General features: G+C 53.8%; 1 protein-coding gene and 1 long non-coding RNA gene across 6 annotated transcripts; one reads left to right on the top strand and one right to left on the bottom strand.

Moving 5' to 3' along the window:
* Positions 1–2728: 2728 nt before the first annotated feature.
* On the bottom strand, positions 2729–25383 carry ARHGEF10L (Rho guanine nucleotide exchange factor 10 like). 5 transcript variants are annotated; one of them, XM_055799870.1, is made up of 28 exons: positions 25008–25383; positions 19368–19452; positions 18884–19069; positions 18729–18756; positions 17867–17952; positions 17650–17733; positions 17200–17375; positions 16591–16707; positions 15620–15728; positions 14172–14278; positions 13895–13972; positions 13626–13805; positions 13284–13400; positions 13095–13187; positions 12670–12843; positions 11892–12037; positions 11143–11327; positions 10931–11046; positions 10615–10742; positions 10429–10529; positions 9417–9538; positions 9046–9132; positions 8700–8929; positions 8441–8595; positions 6795–6940; positions 5260–5434; positions 3876–3998; positions 2729–3791 (listed from the first exon to the last, which is right to left on the bottom strand). In XM_055799870.1, the coding sequence occupies exons 2-28, from the start codon at positions 19402–19404 to the stop codon at positions 3307–3309; spliced, it is 3771 nt and encodes a 1256-aa protein (XP_055655845.1). In that variant the 5' UTR covers positions 19405–19452; positions 25008–25383; the 3' UTR covers positions 2729–3306. The 5 variants fall into 5 exon arrangements, with proteins under 5 accessions (XP_055655845.1, XP_055655847.1, XP_055655846.1 ...); XM_055799872.1 differs by lacking the exon at positions 25008–25383 and adding an exon at positions 24204–24436; XM_055799871.1 differs by lacking the exons at positions 16591–16707; positions 25008–25383 and adding an exon at positions 24204–24332.
* LOC129784091 (uncharacterized) lies at positions 14291–17122 on the top strand. Its single transcript, XR_008746490.1, has 3 exons — positions 14291–14744; positions 15642–15787; positions 16687–17122. It is a non-coding gene; the product is annotated as an uncharacterized LOC129784091 (long non-coding RNA).

Below are 25383 nucleotides of genomic sequence, written 5' to 3'. Positions count from 1 at the left end.
ACCACCCACGGCACCTTTGGGAGGTACCACCACAGCAGCCCTGGGAGATGCCACCACGGCACCTTTGAGACGTATCAGCACGGCACACCCAGGGGACATGCCCCCCCTCCACAGCAGCTCTCCAGGGGAGCCAAGGGGCCCCACCAAGCTCTCCCCACCTTTTTCCACAGCAAGAACTCACCCTGAGGGCCCACAACCGCCCTCCAGGCTGGTGGCCGAGGCACAAGCCCACCTTAAGACCTGGCCCACCATGGCACATCCAGCCACCTCAAGCCTGCAGCAAGGCAGGGAGCAGGAGCACAGCTACACCTAATCCAGCCCCTGACCTTCAGCCAAGAGCACAACTGGAACATCCTTAATCCCTTGGCCGGGGAGAGCCACATGGCACTGGCCACCAGCCAGCCCAAACCAGGAGGAGCGTTTCAAGCACCCGGAGAGGCTTTGGGGCAGGGGCTGCTCATGAAGCCATCGCTCTCCATCCCCTCTGCAACACACAGGAGAGCTGAAGGCTATCGACCACCGAGGTCTGGGCAGGGCTTGGTGACAACCAAAGAGGATGGAAGAAGATAGGAAAGGGTAACTCCAGCTGCCTACAGACGGGCAATGAGCCTGGTCTGGGTGGAGGCTCCCACATCCTCAGGGGTGAAAAGCACGACTGAAGCAGCTTCCCATTGTCTGTACCTGATTCTGGCCACGCTGGCACAGCAAACACATCTCCTTACCCGCTGTGGACCATTGCAAGAGCAACTGCAAGGATGCTTGCGTGAGATGCTCCATGCATGATGGATCTCCCCTGGGACAAGGGTCATGAGCCTGTTTCTCCTTGAACATATCTGAAAGAAAAAAAAACCACAAACCAGCCCCACCTCCCAAACAGTTCTAACCCTTCAAAGTAGCAAAAATCCCCATTTTAAGTCAAAAAATCCACGCCTCCCCCCCCCCCCCCAGCAAGCTCTCTGAAGCCAGGGGGCTGTCCCAAGCCCCTGCAGCTCCCCTAGGTAGTGTCTTTCAGAGAATAAGCCAAAAAAAAAAAAAAAAAAAGCAAAAAACCTCAAAAAGTCTTTCTTAAAAGATCTCTGGGATTTTATATATTCGTTTTTGTTGACACAGTTGTTAAAGGGAGCCTTCTGCTCAATAACATTTGCTGGGCGTTTGCAAACACCGCCTGCAAGCAGCTCACCAGCTGCCCTGGCACATAAACATCCGGGTGAGGATAATGAGGCTGGAGGAAGGGATCGACACAGAGAACATCAAGGAGAAGAAAAATAGGGAAGTAATAAATAATAATAAAAAAATCATAAACTTGGGAAGATGATTCTTGGTGCAGAACAGCCATCCTCCAACTGGGATGAGGGGGGAGCGTGTTCAGGTCTTGCAAAAGCATCTTCTGAAGAGTACCAGCATAGAAATAGTTGCATTTAGCGCATTAAATACACTTTTTGCCTCTTGTGCACGGGAGATGGTGGTGACCCTGCCCAGGGCTGTCCCCAGATTGGGGGAGATTGGGGTCAGGCCACTCTTCGGTTAATAACGCGGCTCATTAAGGCAGCAGCAACAAACCTCATTGGTCTGACAGCTCCCCTCTCCTTACAGGAGCCCAACACACACCGTTAGCATGAGAAACATCCTCGTTAGCTAGAGGACATCAACTTGGGAAAAAATATGCCAGGTTGTAGAGCCTGCCGGTGCCATCAGGCCATGCATGGGGGGACAAAACCTGCAGTGGCATCTCCTCCTGGCTTCAAAAGCAGCAGCACAGCTCGATGTAGCATCCTCATTTTGGGGTATTTTGATTGCAATTGTAGCTCAGGTGGCTGGTGAGCCCAGAGGGATGGTGTCTGGGGTCCCACAAATTGTTTTTAAGATCCTCTTGCTAAATAAAGTGCAAACTCCACAGCTGTCATTACATCCAGCTCTGCAATAAATATATATATATTTTAACTGTGCCATTGCAATCACATAGCGTGGGAAATCCTTACAGCTCCATGGGGTGATATCCCTCGAGAACCAGCTGCTTTCTCACACACTGACCCCAAAGGTGGTAAAATTGCAATGGAAAATAGGAAAAAGGGGTGGAAAAAGCCACAAGCTCTTTTGACACCCTTCCCACGGACATCACAGATGCTCATGAGGATGCTCGTGGTCCTCCAGCTGCGGCTGGTCTGGAGATTGCCCCCCTCTTCATGCCATTTCATGCAGCTGAGATAGGGAGAAAACTTAATCAGAAAAGACTTTAAGGGCAAAGAAAGAAAAACCCAGCAAAGCACATTTGATGGCTAATTAGAAAAATACTCAGAAATCGGTACAAGGCGGATAATCTTCGCTCCCTGGCAGCAGGAGCCATGCCGTCCCATTTCAAGGTTGAGCGGTTGGGAATTTAAATCTGATAATTGTAATGCTACAAATGAAAATCAAATTGAAGCCAGTTAGAGGATCGCATTATAAATTGATTTAGTCCTCGGACAAGTTTCCACCTCCCTGGCCTTGTGTTTCTCTGCCGTGGACGGAGAATGCTCTGGGTACCAGAGATGCAGGTGACAGGGTACATCCTTCTCCCCATCTTCCCTCCATCCTGCACCATTTCTGGGGAGTGCAAAAACGGGCATCTGGGGGCTTCTGATTGATTTTTGAGGGTATATGAACCCCTTGGGATGTGTCGCTGAAGCAAAGGAAAGAAAACATTAGCACCCAAGCCAAACCCAGTTACAAAATACTGCAAGGAAACACACCGATTCCTATAGGATTTATTTCCACGCTCCCAAAATTTCCTTTCCTCTGGAAACCGCGAGTACTCAACTCCCCAAAACAGGGGATTTTTGTACCAAATATCCTCAATTCACAGTCAAAAAAATGGTTATTTCAGCCAAATCCCCCCGTTTCGGCGCAGCCGGCACTCGCTGAATGCTCACATCACTATTTCTGCAGCTCCAAGTGCCCCAATATATACAGATTCCTTCTTTATACAGGTAACAATATACATCATATTTATATATATATATATTTATATGTATATATATATATATATTCACACGCAGACACACAGACACCTTTGGCCAAAGAGCCGGCACCTCCAAAGCCCGCAGGGAGGTTGCCGTTCCTGCCATTAAAAACTCCCCTCTCCCCATGCACAAAGCTGTTTTCTTGGGGGGGGGGGAAGAAAAAAAGCAAAAAAGCCCATTTTTCAGTCTTTTCCTCCTTAAAAAAAACTAAAGGGTGATGCACCCAGGGCAGGACCACCCCCGGCAGCTTTTGGGTGGCTTTTTGAGGTAGGTGCCGGGTGGATGGGTGGGGGGGGGTCCCGCGGTGCTATAGCATCAATGGCACCTGCCAGATGAGCAGGGTGCTGTCGGCATCGCTTCCCCGGCGCGGCGATTCAGCGTTGAAGTTACGGTAACCCCGGCCCCCCGAAACGATGGCCACCGAGGAGATCTCCTTGCGTGGGGTGTCACGGGCACAGGGTCGGCTCCGCACCCAGACGTCGGGGTCATCAGCCATCTCATAGATGGAGCCGTCCTCCTCCGTGTGCGCTGGCGTGCCACCCGTGGGCGCTTCCCGCACCGACAGCAGCTGCCCGGGGAGGTGGGAGGTGGATCGCAAGCGGTATTGTAATAAAATCCCTTTTTTTCTCATTTCCCGAGGCGGGGGACCATCCAGTTCTGGGGGTTTCTCTTCCTCACCCTCCTCTTCCTCCTCCTGATCACCCTTCAGCACATCGGGTGCCAGGGTGCTCAGCGCCACTGCCAAAAACTCCACGGGGCCACCGTGCCCATTGAGGGACACCATGCCTTTTCCTGCCAAAAAAAAGGGGGGGTTGCTAAAAACAAGCCCCAAAATAAGGATGCATCTGCCCAGGGAGGGGGTTTGTGGGTGCTCACCAGTGATTTTGGGGATGCCCTCCAAGCGGGGCACGGGCAGCAGCACGATGATGCCCTGGTCAGTGCCCACCCAAAGCAAACCCTGGCAGATGAGCAGGCTGGTGACACGGACATGTTTTTGACCTGCATGAGCGGGGAAAGAAAAAAAATTAAAAAAAGAGGGTGAGGGATGATTTTACAGCAGCATCTTCGCAAATAACCCATCACCAGTGGATTTTTCATGGGGAACACACTCCAGAGCCCCTCAGAACCAAGCAGCATCTTTGCACAAAGGTCTCCACGCCAAGGAAAGCACTACAAATATAAACAAAAAAAGGAGGGGGAGAAAAAAAAAAAAAGTGAGACTTCTAATGGCAAATGAATATTTTATTGCCAGGACTTAGCGCTGCACGGCGTCGAACTCGGCAAAGCAATATATCTGCGGAGATGCAACTCCAGTTTCTCCGGGAGGACTTTATTAATGACCTGTCGAGTTAAAAAGGATGAGGGAGCGCAAGTTCAAAAACGCATTAATACCCAACGCTCACTCGCCCAGGAAGAAAAGGAAGTGATAAATATTTTAACATGCCCTAAAAAAAAAAAAAAAAAAAAAAAAGGAAAAAGTGACTTACATGAGTATCATGCTTATAACTAATTACACAATTATGTTGCTCTGTAGCTGGAACTAGGGGAGAGCCAACCTTGCAAGCCTGGGGCAGGCGAGAGCCGGGTGGGTGGACACAGCAGGGAGATGGTGCTGGATGGTAAGGTGGGGAAAAAAGGGGTGCACAGGGTAACGGCAGTGGGGTGCACGCATAGATGTGTGCAGGGGTGCAAGGATGTGGTGCAAGGATGCATGCATGGGGATGCACGTGTGTCTGAGGAGGCATGTGAGGATGCACACGCAGTGCAAAGATGGGGTGCAAGGGTGCAGGGGTGCAAAAACGGGGTGCAAGAGTGAAGGGGTGCAAAGATGGGGTGCATGGGTGCAGGGCTCCAAAGATGGGGTGCATGGGGTGCACACACTTGTGCAAGGGTGGGGTGCACAGATGCAAAGAGGAGGTGCGCCTCTGAGGTGAGTGGGTGCACACACGGGGTGAGCGGATGCACGTGCACACACAAGGGTGGGCTGTACGGATAAGGTGCACACATGGGAGCAACGGGTGCAAAGGTGGGATGCAGGGATGCGTGCACGGATGCAAAGGCACCACTGGCTCTGTCTCTGCATTCAATGAGGAGAGACCCCAGAGGCCCAAGCTCAAATCTTTACACCATTAACCAAATAAATTCCTCACAGTTTCTCTGCACATCAGCACAGCCATAAAGCAAAGCAACACACCCATGGGGTGATGCCCCACCTTGCCCATTAATTGCAATTAAGAGCCAGGGAGAAAGGGCAGCTCACCCGGGAGGACGAAGGTGGTCCTGGTGGCAATATTGATCTCCTGCAGATGCTCCAGCGTCTCGGTGTGGAAGAGGCGGATGGAGGAGCCTGAGGAAAAGGCCATCCAGACCCCGCTGCCCGCCTTGATCATGTGCGTGACGCTGGCCTCCGTGTCCGGGTGGGCCTCGAAGGTTTGCTACCAGAAGGGGAATTGCAAAAATGAAATCAAAAAGTTGCTCCCTAAAACTGCTGCTGCCTTGGGCTCTCTCCAGGAGCTGCATGGGGAGGGGACCAGAGTGACCGTGAGGTCCCCCCATCCTCGCCAGCTCTGGCCAGAGGACACCAAAACCAGCCCATCTCCAAACCCCTCGGGGTTTTTTTTGGATGATAACACAGCGTTTCCCACCCCCTCCACCTTCTTTTTCTTCTTTAAAAGACTCATTTGCCTGATGAGCTGCATCTGCCAAATCCACCCCAAGGTGGGACAAGACCTTCCTGCTCCCCTCCAACGACAAAAAACAGTGACAAGGCGCAGCCCCCTTGCAAGAGCTCTTTGGGGATCACAGACTGGTCCATCTGCTTCCCAAACTCCCCGTCAGAGCATTTCCCTACCAGACATAGGATGCAAACTGCAGGAAAAACATCTTCTTGCATCCAAAAAGTTGCCCATGCTGCAGCCTGGGCTGCGGGCAGGATTGAGGGATAAAAACACGTCAGCATCAAAGGGTTAAATCACTGGGGGAGAAACCTGCAGGCAGCAACTTCACCCTCCCTCTCCTATGGCTTCGAGACATTTTTTTGCCTTAAAATTTATTTGATATGCGTATTAAAAAAAAAAAAAAAGAGGAGCTGGTATCAACCCCCTTCCCAGAGAGGACCAGCACAGAGCATGCCCCCCAAACCAGCCCAAACCAGCGGTAAAGAGAGACTTTTAAGTGATGTCCCCCTCATCCCCCACCCCACAGGGGGTTTATTCCCGAGTCTCTGGTCCCACCCAGGCAGACCCAAGACCCTACACTACACAGCTCTCCATCAAATACCATTTATACCATCCCCCAAGCATACCACTACCACCGGTTTTTTCCTCCCCCATCACTTTTCTTCTGCAAAAATTCCCACCCAGCTCCTGTCATAAATAAAATCAGAGACTGAAAGCGAATCCAGTCCCCGATGCATTATTCATCCCCGGCACCGCCGTTAGGCTGGATTTACGACAGCTAATACATGCAAACTAAGTTTGGGCACTAAATGTGAAAATTAAAGGTGGGAGAAAGGGATTTTTTAAAAGGAAAAAGCAACTATTCAGCACTCCCTGTTTATGCAGCTGCAGAAGACGTCTCTGCATCCTCTTCCTGTGACACCATGTCGGAGGGAAGGGACCCAAAAGTAATGAAAAGCAGCAAAAAGCAGCAATAAAAGGTTGGTTTGGGCATTGCATAGGCAGGGATGCGCCTGTGCCTGTGCATCCTTTGGAGCTTAAACCACGGTGACCCCCCCAAAGCCACCTCTGCATCCCCCTGCAGATGTAGCACAGGGGTCCCAGCGATGCTCCCTACCTGGGCGCGGAGGCTGGTGGCATCGAGGACAGTGACCTGGTTGGCACAGCTGGCCCAAAGGGTCTCATCCAGCGTCAGGAGAGCTCGCACGGGGCCGGTACCCACAGCCAGGCGGGTGGGCTGCTCCGCCAGGTCCCACAGCCCCCCTAGAGCAGAGATGCCAGGATTGGGGTAGGGGGGAGCAAGAAGATGCTCAGCAAAAAGGAAAATCATCTTTTGATACAGCTGAAGCTGCCCTAAAGGGCTGCTGGGGTCAGCTGCGAACGCCTTGTGTCCCCAGCATCACCCAGGATGCCTCTGAGCATCTTCGTGCCACAACCCCAAGGATGAGGGGAGTTCACACCCCCAGCTTCACTCCCCCCAGAGCCCCTTTGACCCCGTGCAAACAGCTTGTTAGCAGCAAACAACTGGCCACCTGCAACACTCCGGCACGTTCCTTGCTGGAAAAGCCAAAAATTGATTTTTTAATTTATTTTTTATTTGCTCTTGAAGCAACACTCCAGAGCCGATTCATCCAGGGTGGATCTGGAGTGTCTGTGAACAGCATCCAACCTGGATTTGGATGAATTCACCACCAGCAGTGGCTGAGAAGCTTCAATAGATAATTGCTCTCCTTTCCTTATTTCCAATGCAATTTTTTTTTTTTTTTTAATAAAACCGTAAGAACTGAGGGATAAAAGAGCCCTTTGGGCGCTCGGACCTCTGCTCCCATCAGCAGGAGTTTGCAACCGAGCCATCTTTCAGCAAATCCTAATTTTCACGTAAAAACAAGCTATTTCAGGTAAGCTTTTTCTTTCCAAAAAGATAAGGATAAGATTAAAAACCCCACCCTGCAGTCCTGCCAGCAGCTGGCTGCCTTCAGTGTGCCTTTCTGCAATTGAAATTAAATTAAAGGCACTTTAATTGGCTTGTACCGTTGCGGTAAGGTTGGAAAGGGGATGCGCAGCACCCCAAAATGCAACTGAAGTGGTTTTACTGGCTCTGGGTTGGTTTGGGTGCTGCTCTCTGCAGGTTACCTGGGAGCAAATGAAGGTTTTTGTCCAAAAATAGGCCAATGTGACATTATTTGAGGCTCTTTCCTACCCTCTAGCGACAAAGCAAAGGCATTTAAGAGCCCAGGCGAGGAGTCCCTGGGGAGGAAGGCTCTCAGCAAGCCACAGCCTTGGCCCCAGCTGGAGCCAGGGAAAATAAACCCAAAATCAAGCTAATGAAGGAAAGAGGTTTTGTGTGGATGAGGTTTGGAGGGGATCAGCTCGGTTTATAGCATGAAAAAGGTAAATTTTTTGAAGCCAAGAGCTCCGATTGCTTGCGCATCCCAGTGTCAGACCCCTCCTGCATCCCTCGAGTGCAACCAGCCTCCCAGCAAACCCTTTGCTGCGGTACCAACCCCTCCCCAGGACTGTTTTCTACCCTTTTCCCCCCAAAACTGAGCCCCTTCTGCATTCGTCTTGGCGATGTAAACCAGCTTCCCCTCTCCCGGGCTGCAAGGAGCAGAATGAAATAGTGGGAGCAGGGGGATAATGACAAATATTTATCACCATTTTAGCAGCCAGCGTATCTTGCCGGCACGAAGAACCTCCTGCTCCATACTTTTGAGGGGTCCCACCACAAAGCCTGTCCGAAAGCATGCACGGGGGTGCCCTCACCGTTGCTGCGGGGGTAGGCGGCCACGGTTCCATCCTGTAGCCCTGCAAACAGGTACTGGGGGCTGTGCCGCAGGCAGAGGACGGGCTGCATGCCCGGGCTTTTGCAGGTCAACAAGCACTGCGTCCCCGTGTCCACGCTGCCGTAGACGGCGATGCTGGGGGGGGGGGAACAGGGGGGAGATGCAGGAGATGGTGCTGGTCCTCAAGGCTCGGTGCTGGCGATCGCACCGGAGGATGGATGCAGAGGCTGCGGGCTCACCTGCCATCCTGTAAGCCCAAGCACACGGTGGGATGCGGGGATGCGGGGGGCTGCTCGGTGGTGGGGTGAGGCTCCTGGGTGCCCGCCGGGCCCCCCTCGCCCCCCTCAGGGATGTACTCCATGCACAGCACCGGCGAGGCCACCGGGAAGGACTTCACCGTCCGCGGCACGGCGCGGTTGAGGGAGAAGATCTCCACCTGCCCCCCTGCACCTTCCTGCCCCCCCCCAACCTGCGAGGAGCAGAAAAGGGGTGTTAGCACCAGCCACGAGCGCTGAGGAGGGGGTCTGCAGCCAGCATGACCCAAACCCGGCAGGTTTTGCCCCGTTTTGGGGTGGGTTTGCTCACCCAGAGGTAGCCCTGCGGCAGCGAGGTGCTGACGGCGGAGAAGCCCAGCAGGGAGGACTGCACAGGGTTGTGCACGGCAGTGCCAAGCTGCAGGAAAGATCGGGGCGTGGGGGGGTTACAACACCCCCGAATTACCCTAACACATGCAGGGTATCCATGCACGCCCCAAAATTCGGGATCGAGCCACAGCCTAACTTGTATTTTTAATTTTTCCAGAGTGGATTGCACCGATTTCTGCCTTTGCAACCAGCCTGGCCGCCCCATCCAGCCCATCCGCCATGGGATTTCTGCCTTTATTCCCCAAAATGATGGATGTAAAGGGGAAGGAGGTGTTGGGGGGGGCTGGAGAAGAACTTGGCTGTTGCTCTTACCTGCAGATCGAGGGCCTTGGAGGAGAAGGCAGGCATGTGGCAGGAGAGGATGGGGCACCAGAAAGGAGCTTTGCTCTTCTTGTCTTCATCGGGACAGAGCCAGCCCGGCTGGTTCTCTTCCCCTGTGGTGAGCAGAGGAGATTGAAGACAGCCAGGACACCCCTTAGCATCCCTCCCCTCCCTGATGGGACCCCAAAATCAGGCATGTGAGGTGCAGGGTGCTCATCTCCAACCCTAAACCACCACCATCATCTGCAGACCTGGGGTACATCTCACCCCTCTCCTCCAAACTACTGCGCAGCACACAGCCAAACAACTGCCTCGAGTGGCAGCAAAAAAAAAAAAAAGCCCCCCAAAAAACAGATAATATATAAAGGGGGGGAGGGAAATACACCCTAATGTGTTTCTTCACATTAGGCTTTAATGTGTTTTCATTTCGAACTCATGGATACAGGACTATCCCCTAGGCATCCCAGATTAAAATAAAAACAAAACCCAAACCAAACACATAAACTGGTGAAAACAAGAGAATCAAAAATCTTTCCAGCCCAGGGGGATCCGAGCACTCAAATAGGATTTCAAATGATTTTTTTTTTCCCTTCCATTAAAACTCTTTTTCTTTTGCTGCAGTGGCTGGTGGAGTTAAATAGGAATAGGGATAGGGAAGCAGCAGGAGGGACGGCTCCTCCTTTGCTTATTCATATTATTTCATGGAAAATGGGTCAGCACCATCAGCACGAGAGCCAGTGGAAATCCATCACCAGGTGATGCCAACCTGGAGATGCCACCTGAGAGCAGCAAGCCGCATTTTGAGCCAGAATTATCAATTCCCATCATTTCCAGTTGTGACCTCGCAAAATGTTCTCTACCCCTTTGCTCTCAGTTCCCCCCCCCCCCACTGCCCCATTTCGCATCAGGATGCTGGGACTGAAGCAAACCACCTCGCCACGCTCCCAAATCTGGCTTTTCAGAGCAAGGGTGATGGCAAGCCCCACGCCACGAGACCACTCACGCAGTCCTATCTTGGCCAAGTGCAGGCGATTCACCCAGGAGATCTTGCTCAGGGGGTTTGGGGTGATGAAGACCACCATGACGCTGATGGGGCGGCCAGACCTGCATAGGGAAAGCATCATCACGTTGATCTTCAGCCTCCTCCTGCCCAGGGTGGGAAGAGCCCATCCATGATCCACAAACTCACTTGTCCGGCTTCCCAGGCAGCAGAAGGCGGAGGCGGCACTTGTTGGCAGAGTGGATCTCCTCTTCCTTCACCTTCATCATCCTCTGCAAGGCCAAGCACCAGTCCTGGGCCACCGTCATGTTCAGGTTCTAAAGAAAGAGTCATAAAATCACAGCAGTGCCTCCAACACAAGCCTGAATCACCCCCAACTATCATCTGCGGGGCTCAGGAGGATGAGGTGACCAGCAGCCCCTGAGGGTCCACACGGTTATCGCAACGCAGCCAGGCTTGGTTCCACCCAAATCATGAGTCTGACCATGCTTTGGCACACAGATACCTGGTAGGTGCCATGCAAGGTGCTGATGAGCAGGGTGATCTGCTCCACCACCGCCAGGTCCTTCTGCAGGTCCTGCAGCTCCTGGAAGAGTCGTGGTGGCCCCAGGTAGACTTTATCTTGGGTGGAAAAATGGAGAAATGAGGTCCAGGGAGGATGCTCCATCCCACCCCACCGAAACCAGCCCAACACAGGATCGAGGGATGGGTGCTCACTGTGCGAAGCCTGCCCGGCTGGCGCGTGCTTCTTGGCACCGGCATTGTGGATGACGACGTTGTCCTTGTCGTAGGCACCGCTCTCCTGCCCCACCTCCACCACCTGCACCTGCGGGAGGGCCGTGCTCCACTTCACCACGTATTTGGGACCCAGGGGCACCAGGCTGCTAATTTCCAGCTGGCCTCTGCCGAGGGAGGATGCAAAAGTGTAGGTAAATCCATGAGCAGGCACTGTGGCTTGCCCTGCGAGCCCTGGCAAAATGCATTTTGCAAGCCAAGCCCCTCCACTGGTAACCCCACGCCGTGCACTGGTGCATGCCTGCACCCCCAGATGTGGGGCACACAACCACAGCAGACCACAAGCAGCACCTACCCTGCGTTCACCGGCCTGAAAGAAGGGAAAAATGGTTAAGAAAGAGGTGTGATGGGGAACACCCCAAAGGTTTTCCTCTACAGCATCAACCTCCACTAAGCCCTGAGGTCCTAGCAGGCTCCCAGACCTCGCACCAGCTCCAGGACACCACAGTCAAGAGGGGATGGGGCTTTGCATGGAGACATGTCCACAGTGGGGGCAAAGCAACCCCAGACCAGGTGGTTTCCCCCTCCAAAATAAGGTGAGGGGGTTTTAAAGCTCCGTGGGGTAGAGCGAGAAAAACCCACTAAGCCCTGAAATCGAGTTGGGGAGAGGCAAGGTCCTTAGATCGGTGCTTTGCAAAGGGATTTGGGGGTCTGGGGCCATCAGCACGTACTTGAAGTTGATGTTGGCGCAGACCAGCATGTCATTGAGCAGGAAAACCTTCCTCTCCTTTGACTTGATGAGCTGCCCCCGGTCACCGTACACCGTCTCCGTCAGTGTCTCGCAGAGCAGGAGCTGCCGCTGCCCCGAGCTCAGCAGCTGCAAAGGGGATGGAGCAGGCAGGGGGCTCAGCCTGGGGGCTCTTGCAAGCCTCTTGTCCCAAAATTTGGTTGCTTTTCTCTTATTGCAAGGATTTTCCTCCAACCAGGACCACACATGGCTCCCAGCTCTGCAGAAATGGCCGTGCAACAGGCTCTGGGGCTGCACAATGCAAACCCCCTTTGCACCCTGTATGTCCAGCCCCCAGGAAAGCAGAGCCCGGGAAGACCGACATGGTCCTTTGGCAGCTGGTTTTGGGTCTCTCTTCACCCCCCAGCTCTAAATCCCAGTCCCAGGGCTGAGCTGGTGGGTGCCCCACTGCGCTTTTTGCCACCACGGCCCAGGATATGTCGCAAGAACTTCACTTAGGGGATGTTTGGGTTTTTTGCCACCAACAGTTGCAAAATCAGGCGGATGAGACAAAGCAACTCATCCTTGCTTTTCGCTGGAGAGGAATTTCCCCGTGCCAGCCTCAGGATTTGCTTTTGCTCAACATCCTTTTGGATAAAACCGGGATTCTTGGCTTCCCCACCCCCCTGACGCAGAAAGGAAGGTGGAAGCAGCAAAGCTCAACCAACCAGCTCCAAAACATACCCATCACAAGGATGAGGGCGTGAGGCTGAAGGACCCACCTTGTTGAGGCTGCTGCGGTCGCTGATGCTTTTGCTGAGCTGCTGGATTTCGGCGACTTGGTCGGCCAAGCGCTTCTGCTCGTTGAGCTTCTCTGCCAAGGTCTCCAGCTCGGTGAGGGCCAGCTGGAGGGACAGGCGGTCCGCATGGCCCTTGGGAGTGTTTTTCAGCATGTCCTGGAGCAGGGAAAGGATGGGGGACAAAAGCCACCCCAGGAAAATCAGCCCTGTGGGGACTGCTGTGATCGGAAGCGCTTTCAGCACCTCCGAAATCAAAGCTTGGAAGAAGATCCTTGGGATGGTCCCCAAAGCTGCAACCAAGCTGCCAACCCGAACCCGCGTCCCTTCCTAAACCCTTTCCCACAGCACCCAGGTTGCAAAAAAATGGGGTACAAAGCAAGAGAGGTGCAGGTACCCCTTGCCCATACCTGCAGGAGTAGGATGAACTGAGGGAACCTCTGGATGGGCTTCACCATCAGCCCATAGAGCGTGACCCGGTCGGCGCTGGCCATCTGCCTCTTCTGCAGGGGCGGGGGGCAGGGAAGGCAAAAAAAGCAAAGTTTTCAGTGATAACAGCACCCAGCAGTGCCATGTGCCTGCGTTTGGGTCCTGCTCACCTTGAGGAAGTCGAGGAAGGCAGGTTTGGTGAGACAAGCCTTCTTGATGAGGGACATGGCAGTGGTGAAGTTGTTGACATAGTCGCTGTAGACGTCCAGCACCATTGACTTGGAGAACTGGGGAGAGGGCAGGAGGAGAGGTGCGATGGCATGGGGCTCCCCCAAAAAGGAAGGCTCAGCAAAACGGGGTGGGGGTGGGGGTGTGTGTTTTTGGAGTGATGCTGAGGATGCTGGTGGTACCCCAGGTGGGGGTGCATCACTTGGATCCTCCCCCCACCTCAGCTATCACAGAGAGGAGTCCAGGGGCAGGTTTGGCAGCGGTCCCCCAACTTTTCCTCCTACCGAGGCCACGAAGAGGTCCCCGATCTTCTCTGCCGAGTCCCACTCAGCCACGCGGGAGGCAAGGGCGATCTGGAACATGGAGTGGCACTGCAGGATCTCCTTCAGGCGAAAAAACACCACCTGGCACTTCCTAGCGCTCAGCACCTTCGGCTCCATCTCCATCAGCGGGTTCCTGTAATCCTGCAGGAGGTGCCGGTGCATCAGCATCCCTGCATCCTTGTGCGCCCCTGACCCCTCCCCCCCCCAAAAAAAAAGGGGGGGTCCCCCACCTGCAGGATGCGTTTCAGGGAGTCCACGTAGCTCCGCTCACTCTGCACGATGGAGCCCAGGATGTGCCGCCGTACCACCTGCAACAACGCTGGGGGTCAGCTGGGGGGGCCCCCCCACCCTGAATAACGGGATGGGGGGTGCACCACGGGCACAGCGTGCTGCAGAAGTGCTGACACAGCAGCATCGCTTTCTGCTGACCCGCCCTTCCCTGCTTGCTCAATCATGGGACCAAGAGGAAGCTGTGCCCCCCCCCCAACCCCCCCACCCCACACTGACCTGCTGTGGGCTCAGCCCCTCGGGCATGGGCCCCAGCTCTGGCGGCGGGTGCTTCATGTCAGAGACTGTGACCTCCAGGAAACCCGTGTCCTCCTCCTCCGAGTCCCCTGCAGGGCAAAAAATCCACAACCGAATGCCAAAAATCCCCTAATTTTAGACTTTTTTGGGGTCTAAAGAAGAGCCCGTGGCCCCATCAGTGGCTTGGCTGGGGATGCGGTTGGGTTTGGAGCTGCCAGCGAGATGGACTCCAGCGTCCTCCCAGCATCGTGTGTCCCTCCCGGAGCCCCAGTCACTGTCACCGGACACCAGCATGAGTCAGGCTCCCGGCAGGGACCGAGCCAGCTCCCCACGGGAAGGGGACAGAAAGTGTCCCCGGCCCCCCAACAGCCACCCTGGATGGGGGAAGAGCCCCCACCCCCGTCCTCACTCCAAGGGCGGGTGCAAGCAGGGAAACTGGGGGGGGAAGGAGCCACAAGCCACAAGCCGAAGAAAATGGGGAAGGCAAGAGGCCAACACTGGCCGGCCGGCATGGCGATCCCTTACCCGAGGCCGAAGCAGCTGAGGAGGAGGAGGGTGAGCGAGCCAAGGCGGCGTCGCGATGCAGGGATGGCCGCTTCTTCCACATGGCCGCAACGCCCCGCTACGGCCACCCCGGCCCCATCCCCATCCCCTATAAATAGCCAGGCACGGGGAGGACCGGCTGGGCTGGAGGGGAGGGCGCTGGCGGCCGGGTGACCTTTTTCCTTCCCTAATTTTGGCAGGGAGGATCGCCACCCTTAGCTGCCAGCTCCGTCAGCTCCCCCTGCCCATCCCCGTGCCCGGGGGATGGGATGCTCTGCAGCACCCTGGGGACGGGATGCCCTGCAGCACCCCGGGGACCCCAAAAGCATTTAAGCCCCCACCCTGGCAAGGCTAAGCCGCATCAGGGACATGCAGCGAGGCTGGGACACACACGCCGGATCCCTCAGGCAGCCCCGGCTGAGCCACCAGGCCACCCACTGGGATCCTACCTCCCCCGTGTTGCTCCAGGGAGACCCTCGAGCTCCATCGGGAAGGCGGCTGCTTTTCCGCCTCCGCCGCCCTCCTCCTCCGCTCCCCAACCCCTATGTGACAGCAGGAGGGTTAGGAAAACACCCCAAAAATCAGTATTTCAGGGCAGATCTTGCCCTGTGTCCAAGGGAGGCACCCATGGGTGCTGGCGTGGTGGGGCACTGTCCTGCTCCCAAAAGGGCATGGGTGCTTGGAGCAAGGAGCAAGCCAAACCGACTGGGCTTGCATGGAGATGCAAAGAGTGGGGAAAAAAAGTTAAAACAGAGCTTAAACCGCAGAAAATAAATCAGCAAAAGGACAAGCTGAAAGCTGTAAAGATTTATAATGAAATTTTTTAAAAACCACCCTCAAAAAGGCTTTTTTTGGCTGTCGAAGGCAATGGGGGTTCCTCTGCTTACCCGGTGCTTCTTTCCGGTGCAGGAACGTCACCTTCCTCATCACCGCGATCTTGGTCTTCTCCAAACCATCCTTGGTGCCGCTTTTAGCCGCTTTCATCAGCTGTGTCATCTGGGCAGGGGGGCAAGAGGGACCAGGAGGCTCGAGGCAGCACCGAGACCCCATTTCAGGTCTGGATCCAGCGGTGCCACCCCTTTGGGGACATCCCCCCACTTTGGGGACATCCCCTCTGAGCATCGTCCCCATTTTCCCAGGCAGCCCGAAGGGGAGGAAGAGAAGGCAGGTGGTTGAGGAAGAAGGATGCTCTGGCATCTCTCCTCCCTCCGCCAGGACATGGCTGTGGGCAAGCAGGCACAGGCAAAGCGGGAGCATGCAGCAAAAGCAGAGAGGAGGGGGGGGAAGGGAGGCACGAGCACATCCATCCCCTCCTCACGGCCGGGGGTTTGTGTACCAGAGTGCAAAGGTCGGGGGTGGGGGGTGGGGCGGGGAGCTTTCACACCTCAAATCGCAGCGGTTTTAGCCCAAGCTGACATCCAACGTCACCTGCCCAGCCCAAACTGGCCATAAAGTCCCAGCCTGGATGGTTTGGGGCTGGGAAAGGCTTTGCACTAAGTTTCTACGCCTCCCAAGAATCTCCTTCCCCACCTGATTTCCACCCTGTATCGGGGGAAAAACCTTCTCAGATCCATCTAGCCCACGGGCAACCTTGCTTCGTCCAAATGCCCCTTAAAAAAAAACAAACACCCAAAAAAAGCAAATGGTTTGGGCAGCTGGAGGACGGGGAGCTGCAAGACAGATGGACACGAGAGGCAGCTTTGCGGTGCTTAGCTCGATTTTTTTTTTTTTCTCCTTTGGGGGATAAATCAGGATGAATTCAACCTGGATAAATTCTGGGAGGGTGGGTTGTTGTTTTTTTTATCACCCCCTGGGAAATCTGGGGGACAAGGGACAAGGGAGGGAGGAGGGACAGTACCTTCCAATCGTACTTCTGCTTCAGCTCCTGCATGTCTCTCCCCCCAACTCTTAAAGCCAGGATGTCCCTCTTAGTCCTGGCGTATCTCTCCTTTAGTCTATTCAGGTCTGGAGAAAGCTGAGCCCAAAGCAAACCAGGCGGGAGGAGAAGGCAGAGGAGGCGAGAGAAGGCAGAGAAGAGATCCAAGTAAGCAGCAAAAAAAAAAGGAAAAAAAAAAAAGGAAAGAAGAAAAAAAAACAACACAGAGGAGGAGAAATCATCCCAAAGCAGCACAGTACAGGCAGCATCTTCCCAAAAATCTGGCTTTGCTTGAGCAGGGAAGGGAGCAAGCGCAGGGAAAGGCAGCAGCCACGCTCCAGCAATGCCAAAATGCAACAGGAAACGGGGGAAAAAAAAGGGGGGGAGAGGGGAAGGAAGGAAAAAAAAATAAATAATGAACCACCAAAGTTTCAGGCTGGCTTTGCAGCAGGTGACCCCAGGAACCACAGCATCCTCTGCGGGAGCAGCTGGGCTTGATGCTCCAGTGCCTTTATCCAAGCAAACCCAAGGGAAAAAAAAAAAAAAAAAAAAGGAAAATAATAATAATAAAACCATCAATTCAAGCATTACCTTGGGCTGGAAGGATGCCCGCTGCTTGGCCGGCTCGGCCTCCGGCTTGGTGTCCTCGCCCGAGTCCTCGCTGTAGCTCTCGAATTCGCTGGAGCTCCAGCCCAGCTCCTCGCCCGCCCGCGGCCCCTCGCCCCGCTGCACCTCCTCGTAGATCAGGCTGCGCTCCGTGCCGGCACCTGGCGAGCAAAATCCAGCTCCGGCTCCTTCCAGGGAGGCCATTCCCCTCCCCAGGGACCCGGAGAAGACCCCCCCAAATCCTCAGGGTCTTGCAGTCCCTCTGGAAACACATCTGCCTTCATCCCTCCCCAATCCCAGCGGTTTTCCGGGGTTATCCCCCTGAGCATCCTTTCTAAGATGCGCTTTTCCCTGCTGGAGCGTGCCTCAGTTTACCCAGCTGGAAAATGGGCTCGTGGTCCCTGGGGAACCGGGGAGAGGAAGGTCTGTCCCTACCGTCCTGCTCGGCATCGAGAGTTTCACAGGGGACATCGTCGTAAATCACATCATCCTCCACCTCTGGGAACTTGAAGCGCTCACCTTTGGGCGACAACCCCACCCCCACCCCAGGGACTCAGGTCAGCACCCCAGGATCAAGCCAGGATGGAGGAACCCTTCCCAAGCCTTGGCAGGTTTGGGGGTTGTTGGGGTTTTTTTCAGCATTTTAACCCACCTTGGCAGATGCTTTTCCTCTTCCAGGTCTGGGCATCGATGTGGGGGTCTCCACCAGCCTCCCCATTGCTCACCCCCACCGGCAGCCTGCAGGGAAAGGGGTCAGGGAGCACCCCGGGGTGCAAACCCCCCAGGATCAGATGCACTCAAGCCCCCCACCCCCATCACCTCCCATTCCTATTACAGGGGTTCACAAACACAGAATAAAGCTTGTATCTGGGGCCCCCTGCCCTTGCCCATCTGCTTCCTCCTGGATTTGGGGGTCCCAGATTTTAGGGTCACGATGGCTTTTTAAGTAGGTCCAGGCAACCTACAGGGGGATGATGCAAAAGACCCAAAAATGGCTTTTTTTAGCCACGGCCTGCTGCAGCACAGGAGGATGCGCCAGCATCGGGGAGCACAGGGAGAAGGTCCCCAAACCTGGGGGGGTCCTGACCCTCTCGCTGAACCTTGTGCCTGGGCTGCCAGGGGGGCACAAGCCCTCCTTGCAGCCAAATGGGCATCTTTTCCCCCCAAATCTGCAGCTGGGGTGAACACCAGCCCCTTCAAACACCCACCCCCACGGGTTTCTCCCTCATCTCCTTGGTTGGGGGTTGGAGGAAGCCCCCATCACCCAGTTAACCACAGACCCCCCGATGGCACCCACAGCCCCCACAGATCCCCAGGGCTGCAGGGTTCACCCCAAAACCCTGGAGCTCTCCTGCTTGTAGCCCCCTTTGCAAGCAATGGGGAGAAGTTGGGGAAACTGAGGCACGGCAGCAGGCCGCAACATATTGAACAGGGCAGGGGACAAACCCCAAAGCTGTGCTTTCTCCTTCAAGGACTCAAAAACCCCTAAAATCCCCCCCCAAAACCCCACATACCCTTCCTGGGTCTCTGGCACCAGCCCATCTGCGGAGAGGAAAAGCAAAGAGAACCAGCGCTGGCACCCAGGCTTGGGTGGCACCACCCTGGGCACGTGAAGGGGACACAGTGGGGACATGGGAGACACCAGGGACCCCCCGCCCATGTTCCTCACCAACGCCGGAGCTGGCAGCACGCCGCCTACGAGGAGGTGCCCGGAGGACAGCTTCGCCGCTCGGCTCAGCCGCTGAGTCCTCTTCCTCCTCCTCCTCTTCCTCGCTGTCCTCAAAGTCAAAGGCTTCACCGAGGTCTTCCTCCCCGTGGGGCAGGGGGCTGGGGGTCTCCAGGGCAAGATGGTCACCTGTGAGCAGAAACCCCGTCACTTGGTGTCCCCCTGCAGTGCTGCTGTACCATAGCAGGGATGGAGGGATGCAGGGATGGGAGGGATGCAGGGATGGGAGGGATGCAGGGATGGAGAGGACAGAAGAGAGCATCACCCCAAAAACCTGCAAGATGCAACAGCCCTTCATGTTTTCACGACCCAAAGAGGCTCTGGCAGGGATGTGTAGGATGCTCCCGGGTGATTCACCCCCTTTCTGCCAAAGGCTGGGTGTGTGTCCCCCCAAAAAAAGACCCCAGCTCTGGTGGGTTGACAGTACCTACTGCAGGATGGGGGGGCAGCTCAGACGAAGCCATGGCACAGGGGGTCCGGACACTCCACCTGGGCCCTTCCCCGAGGCTTTCCTGCAGGAAAGAAGGAAAGGGAGGTTGAGAGGGGCAATCTGCCCCCCCCAGATCCATCCCCAGGAGAGAAGGCAACGTGGAGAGACCCCAGGTGGGATGGATCCAGCTCCGGCCGCTGTAAAACCTTGCAAGGAAGCAGAAAAGCTGCTCCCAGGTCCCAGTTTGCCCAGCAAATTCACCCCATGCATGGCAAATTTATCCCGTGCACGGCAAGTCCAGCTCCGAGCATCAAGGTTGAAGGTCTCGGAGGCTGGGAAGCGCCAAGCATCCTCCTTGCAATCGATGGCTCATCCGCTCGGGTAACCAGAGACGCCCAGCACAACTCCCTGAAAGGTCGCCAAGAGGAAGAGGAAGGACAGAGCAGGGACCCCCAAGTCCAAGGGATGATGCAGCAGAAAGAAACGACACCCAAGAGGCTGCAAAGCACAAAACGGGGCCGAACTCTGCTCATGTGGTCCTGCTGGGAGCAGCAACTGGTGCACGACGGATGCCACCACCCTGCTCCGAAGAGCTGTGACCCCCCCAGCAACCATTTCTTCCATGCCTGGACCCTCATTTCCTCTGGGAGGTGGATATAGGGGATGTACAGACGCAGGACTGATCCCCCCCAAAAGGATCTATTTAATCCCCCTGTACCACAACCCCTTCAACCTGCAGCACAGCATGGGTGCAATTGCCCCACATGGGTTTGCAGCAAGCCATACAGCTCCAGGGCCACCTAAATATATATGTGTGTATATATATGTGGGTCTAGAGCACAGCAAGAGGGAGCTGAGGTCTGGGACCACCTCCAAAATTTGCATTCACCCCTGGAAAACAAGCTAGAAACTCCTTGCAGTCTCAGCACGGGCACAAGCTGACGTCACAACCCTGCCAGGCTGCCAAGTGCTCAGCGACCCCAACCCCATCCCACTGCAAACCCCCCCAAAGCATCCAGCTAAAACCCACCCGACCCTTTCCCAGCCCTAAAAATAATTTAAAATAAACCTCTTCCCCCCCCTTCTTGACCTGCATTACCGCCGCAAATATCCTCTTCCAGCCACTTTTGCAACCAGCCCCTTGCCTCCATAAACAGGTTAATAGAGATTTGTTTGTGGGGAGGACGCGGGGACACTTATTTTTTCCTCCTGGAACTCTTTTCCTGGCGCTGGAAACAGCAAGCAGTTGGCAGCCGAGGCTGATCTCATATGTCACCTAACCTGCTTCCCATTAGCGTGGGAGCAGCAAGTCTCTTCTCTCCCCACTTCACAAGCCCTGGGTTTTATCCCTATGGATGTGATGCCAACCAAGCCATAAATCCACGATAAACCAGCCCCAGGAGATGCGACGGAGCAGAGGACCACAGGGGAGAGAAGAGGGAAAAAAAAAAAAAAAAAAAAAAAAAAAAAAAAAAGGAAGAAGCCATATTTCTGCAGCAACACCTCCAAAAACCAACCAAAATGAGTTTAAAATAATGACACCTGGGTAAACGAAACCCAGCAGAGAGATGCTTCTTGTTTTATCCAGAAACCAGTTTGCTTAGTGGTTTGGTTTGCCCTTCCAGCCACACAACAACTTCTGCATTCAGAGAGGGGAGCAAGGAGGACGATGCGCAGCCAGGCCCTGTGGCTTGCTCCCGGTTTTATCCTGCTAGCGGGGCAGGAGAAGGTCACATCCCATTTTGACAGTTGACATAAGCTCCCATCAGCCCGATTTGTCCCAGGGCTGGTTATTTTTCCGGCCGCGAGCACGCCTGCCCCTGAGGAGAATTACCAGCTTTCCAAAACAACCCACTGCAACCTTTAATTGGGTCTTGTTAAATTTAAAAAAAAAAAAAAAAAAAAAAAAAAGAAAAAAGGTTATTTTGCATAATTTTTCATAGCAAAACTGCTATCAGGGGTAGAAGCATCCCAGTAGCAAAAATGAAAAATGCATCCCGTGGGATGGGGTGAAAAGCTGGTGGGACAAGCTGCCCTACCAGGGAGATGCCTCCAAAGCAGCGTGGGATGGCAAAAAGGGGATGCAGGATAATCCAAGAAGGACATGGGGATGCAACGTAATCCAAGAGGGATGCAGGGATACGATCTCATCCTTGGGAAAAAACGGCTAGAAAGCCCAGGGGAGCTGCCGGGTCCTCACCCCACCGGCAGCATCACGAGCTGCGGCTCAGCACCGTCTCCTTCCCAACCTGGGTGGGGAGGGAAAATAAACGGAGCCGGAGCTAAATAAAGGCAGAAAAGCAGGGCCATCTGCTGCGGCCAGCCCGACCCCTTGCCTGGCAAGCTGGCAGCTCTCGGGCTTTATTGGGTTTATTTTTAGCCGTCGCGACGGAGCGACAGGTCCCAGCTGGCAGGGACGGCTGCCAGCCCTGGGGACCCGGCCCTGCTCCGAGCATCATCCTCCACCACGCTGCCCCATCCTGCCGACCCCCTTTGTCCTTCCATCGAAGGGTTTCCAAAAAAAATCCATAATATCGCAACCGGGATTTACCCCGGGAATCCCTCCTGCTCCTCTCTGCGTCCCCGCCGTGGTAATCCCTCCTTATAAATAACCCCGGCACTATTTATAAGGGATGGAGCGGGGCGGGATAGAAATAGAAATTTGCTTTTGTCTCCCAAAAGTTTCCTCCGACTCCTTAATGAATCCCTCCAGCTGGTGGCCCCACATCCCAACTGTGGCTTCAAGCCTCATTTCACCACCCGGATGATTTACCACCGTCACCTCGATCAAAAAAAAAATAAAATTAATTCTGATTATTCCCAGCCAGGGTAGAGTAGCACCATCCCCGGAGCAAAGCAGGGATGTTTTCTCCCCCAGATCCCCGTCCTTTAAAATAATAATTCAAAAAAATCCCAGCAAAAGTCTTCTGCAATTTGTTTTTTTCCCAGCCCTCATTGGGTCTGTGCAGTGCATTATCGGTGCTTTTATGGCAGAGTGGTTTATTTCCCAGTTTTCCAAGGAAAGAATTGAGGAGATTTGAAGGCATCCGTGTCGGAATGAGGGCTCTGGTGAAGAAAAATTATACTCAGTCTTCAAAACTTCCCCAAATCGGGTGTTTTGATGCAGTTGCAGGTGGAGGAGGCAGCAATAAGAAGCGAGTGGTAGGAATGAAACGATAGCAAAAGATGGGGGGTCCCCCTAAAAAAAGCCAACAGATATTTTTCCCCCCAAAAAAAACATTAAAAAAAGGTTTTCCCAGAAAAAAAGCCAAAAGAGCGGGTTTGCCCCTGAAAAAAAATTCCACGAAAAGTCCTGATTCAAAGCAATTTGGTGATAATATTTTAAATGAACTCTTGCCAAAAAGCATCATCTTATAGGAGAAGCTTTTCCTCAACACGGTGTTTCCCTCTTTCGCCTTGAAACTACTCTTCTGGGCAAACAGCCTGCAAATATTCCAGCTAAAACCCGAGACCTGGAAAACCGCCACTGTTTTCCTTCTGATTCGCTTTTCAACATCACCGCTTAACCAGAAAAAATCCATCCCTCGTCCAGCTCGTGCCGTGAGAAGTACAAACGCAGGGGGAAAAGGGGGGGAAAAGAAAAAAAGAATCATAAAATCAGAATTATTGCACTGATTTTTTTTTTTAAAAAGAGCCTGTGCTGCAAAGATTTCTTGCGGAGAGACCCAAAAAGCAACAAAAAATATTTATTTATTGCCAAAAACCTCCCCAGGCCAATGTTTACCCCCATCTCTCCTTCTCAATGTTTGCAAAGCAAATGCAAAGTTCACCCACTGCAAAACTGTCCCAGTCAGGAATCTGGAGGCAGAAGAATTTGAATTAAAAATAACACCAAAAACAGCGAAAAATTGGGATATTTTTTTTCCCTATTAGTGTTTCCAGCTCAACATTCCCAACAACTTGGTGGTTTGCTTTATTGCAAAGCTCCAAATTAAAGCATCTCCCACCAAAATTTCCTCCTGCTGGGGCGCTGGGATCACCTTTTTTGGGGCTGAAAAGGGACTGAAAAATCAGCATCAGGTGATGATGCTGATTTATTTGAGATGCCCCCCCCCCCCCCAAATTCTCCACTTCTCCCCCCATTTTGCAAACACCAGCTTAAGCACCCCATCAAATACTGGGGGTTCCACCCCGAAAATGCATTTCTATACTTTTTTTTGGGGGGGGGGCTAGTATTTTTGAGCAAAATGCTCTTTGCAACCTGGCACCTCGCTAAAACACATTTAATACTTAAAAAGAAAAAGAAAAAGGGTGCAAACAGAAGGAACAAAAATAGCGCCGCGACTTCACCCCCTTTGCAAGCCTTGCAGCGTGCAATGCAACCTGGTGCAGCAATGCAACCAATGGCTGGGAAAAAAAATAAATCAATAAAATATCGCTAAAGAGGGGGAAAATTACCATTATTTGCTGTCAAAATTATCCCGGAAGTTCTCACCCCTCCCAAAATTGCAGTTTCCTGCAGGTGCTGCAAATCCCAGCCGGGAAAACCCAGGAGGGATTTGCAACGTCGCGGAGTTTGCAAGAAAATGGGGTGAACTGGGAGGAACCGGTGCGGAATAAGCGCGATGCAGAGACGGCCGCCCCCTCCCTCCCCATCGCTCCTGCTTTGGGCTGATATATTTAAAAGCAATTAAAAAAATAAATATATATACATATAAAATATATACGGATAATAAAAGCCCCGATCGCTGGCAGCAGCGGGGAGGCAAAGGGCAACCTCCTCCCCCCACCAGAGGATGCGATCAACTATAGATCCGCATCCTATGTGGGATATAGCGGGATTTGGGGTGGGATGAGATGAATTTTGCTGACCTGGGAAGGCCGCGGCTCCTCCGGCTTTGTATCCGCATCGGCCGAGCAGGCCCCCGGCGGGCAGGCGACGGCGGGGAAAGCAACCCCCAACCCGATGGGGATTAACCCCCCCAGGCCCCTACAAGGGGGTGCCCAGGGTGGGTGACCCCCAGCTGGCACCCATCCCCCAGCCCAGCACCCCCAGAGCCCAGCCAAGGGCTCGCTGCCGGATGGGAGCTGCGGTCCAGCGGCTGCACCGAGGGATGCTGGGATTTTGGGCAGCATCTCCCCCCCCCTCCTCTTCTTCTTCTTCCCAGGCAGCTCTGATTTATACCCTTGGTGATCCCAAGCCTAATAAATAACACACACCCCGCCAAGCAGGATTTAGCCCCTTTCTTGCCTTTTAACCCCCTGGATGCTGGGGTGCCTGGTTAACCCTTTCGCTGCCGACAGCATCCCCCATGCAATAAACAGCCCGGACCTGGGTGGGTTTGCAGCAGGAGTTTCCAAAATTTCCAGGCAAAGAGGATTTTTTTCTTTTTTTTCTTTTTTCTTTTTTTTTTTTTTCTTTTTTTTTTCCCAGGATATTTTACATCCAAGACACCAGCTGTGGGGCTGGCAGTCCCAAAACACCGCTCCACAACCCCCCATCCCAGGGTGCTTCCCCCACACCAGCTTTTCAAGCCATAACACCACCATTCCTCCAAATACACTGTACAGAAAAAAAAAAAAAAAAAAAAAAAAGACAAGTTACGGCGGTGCAAGGCTCCCCCGCACACCTTTCTTTAAATGCAATATCCTGGCTACTAAATGCACCCGTCTTACCTATTTCATCGGAGTTTGGGGCTGTTTTTCTTGCTGGGAAGGAGTTTTCTGCCACTGTCACAGCGTTACCTGCCAGCACACCCCAGCTGCTGCCGCCCAGCCCTGCTGGAAAACATTCCTTGCAAACAAACTCAACAGCTGCCAGGTTTATTCCAGCTTGGAACCCGCCAAACAAGCCCGGCAAAGAAAAATAAAAAATAAAATATATATATCCCAGTGCCCTTCGGATGACTTGAAGGCAGCCGAAAGGAAAAAAAACACAACCAAATCCCTTTTCCTTTGGGTAATGACATTGCTGTCCTGCCCGGTGCTGCTGCCTGTAGAGGTGCTGAGCCCTGCCAAAATCTCTCTGCAAGAGGGAACAGGACCCAAGCAT

The sequence above is a fragment of the Falco peregrinus genome, chromosome 3, assembly GCF_023634155.1.
Source record: "Falco peregrinus isolate bFalPer1 chromosome 3, bFalPer1.pri, whole genome shotgun sequence".
Lineage (NCBI taxonomy): Eukaryota > Metazoa > Chordata > Aves > Falconiformes > Falconidae > Falco > Falco peregrinus.
Note: the sequence above shows the minus strand (reverse complement) of the source record. Positions and strands in the feature narration are given on the sequence as shown.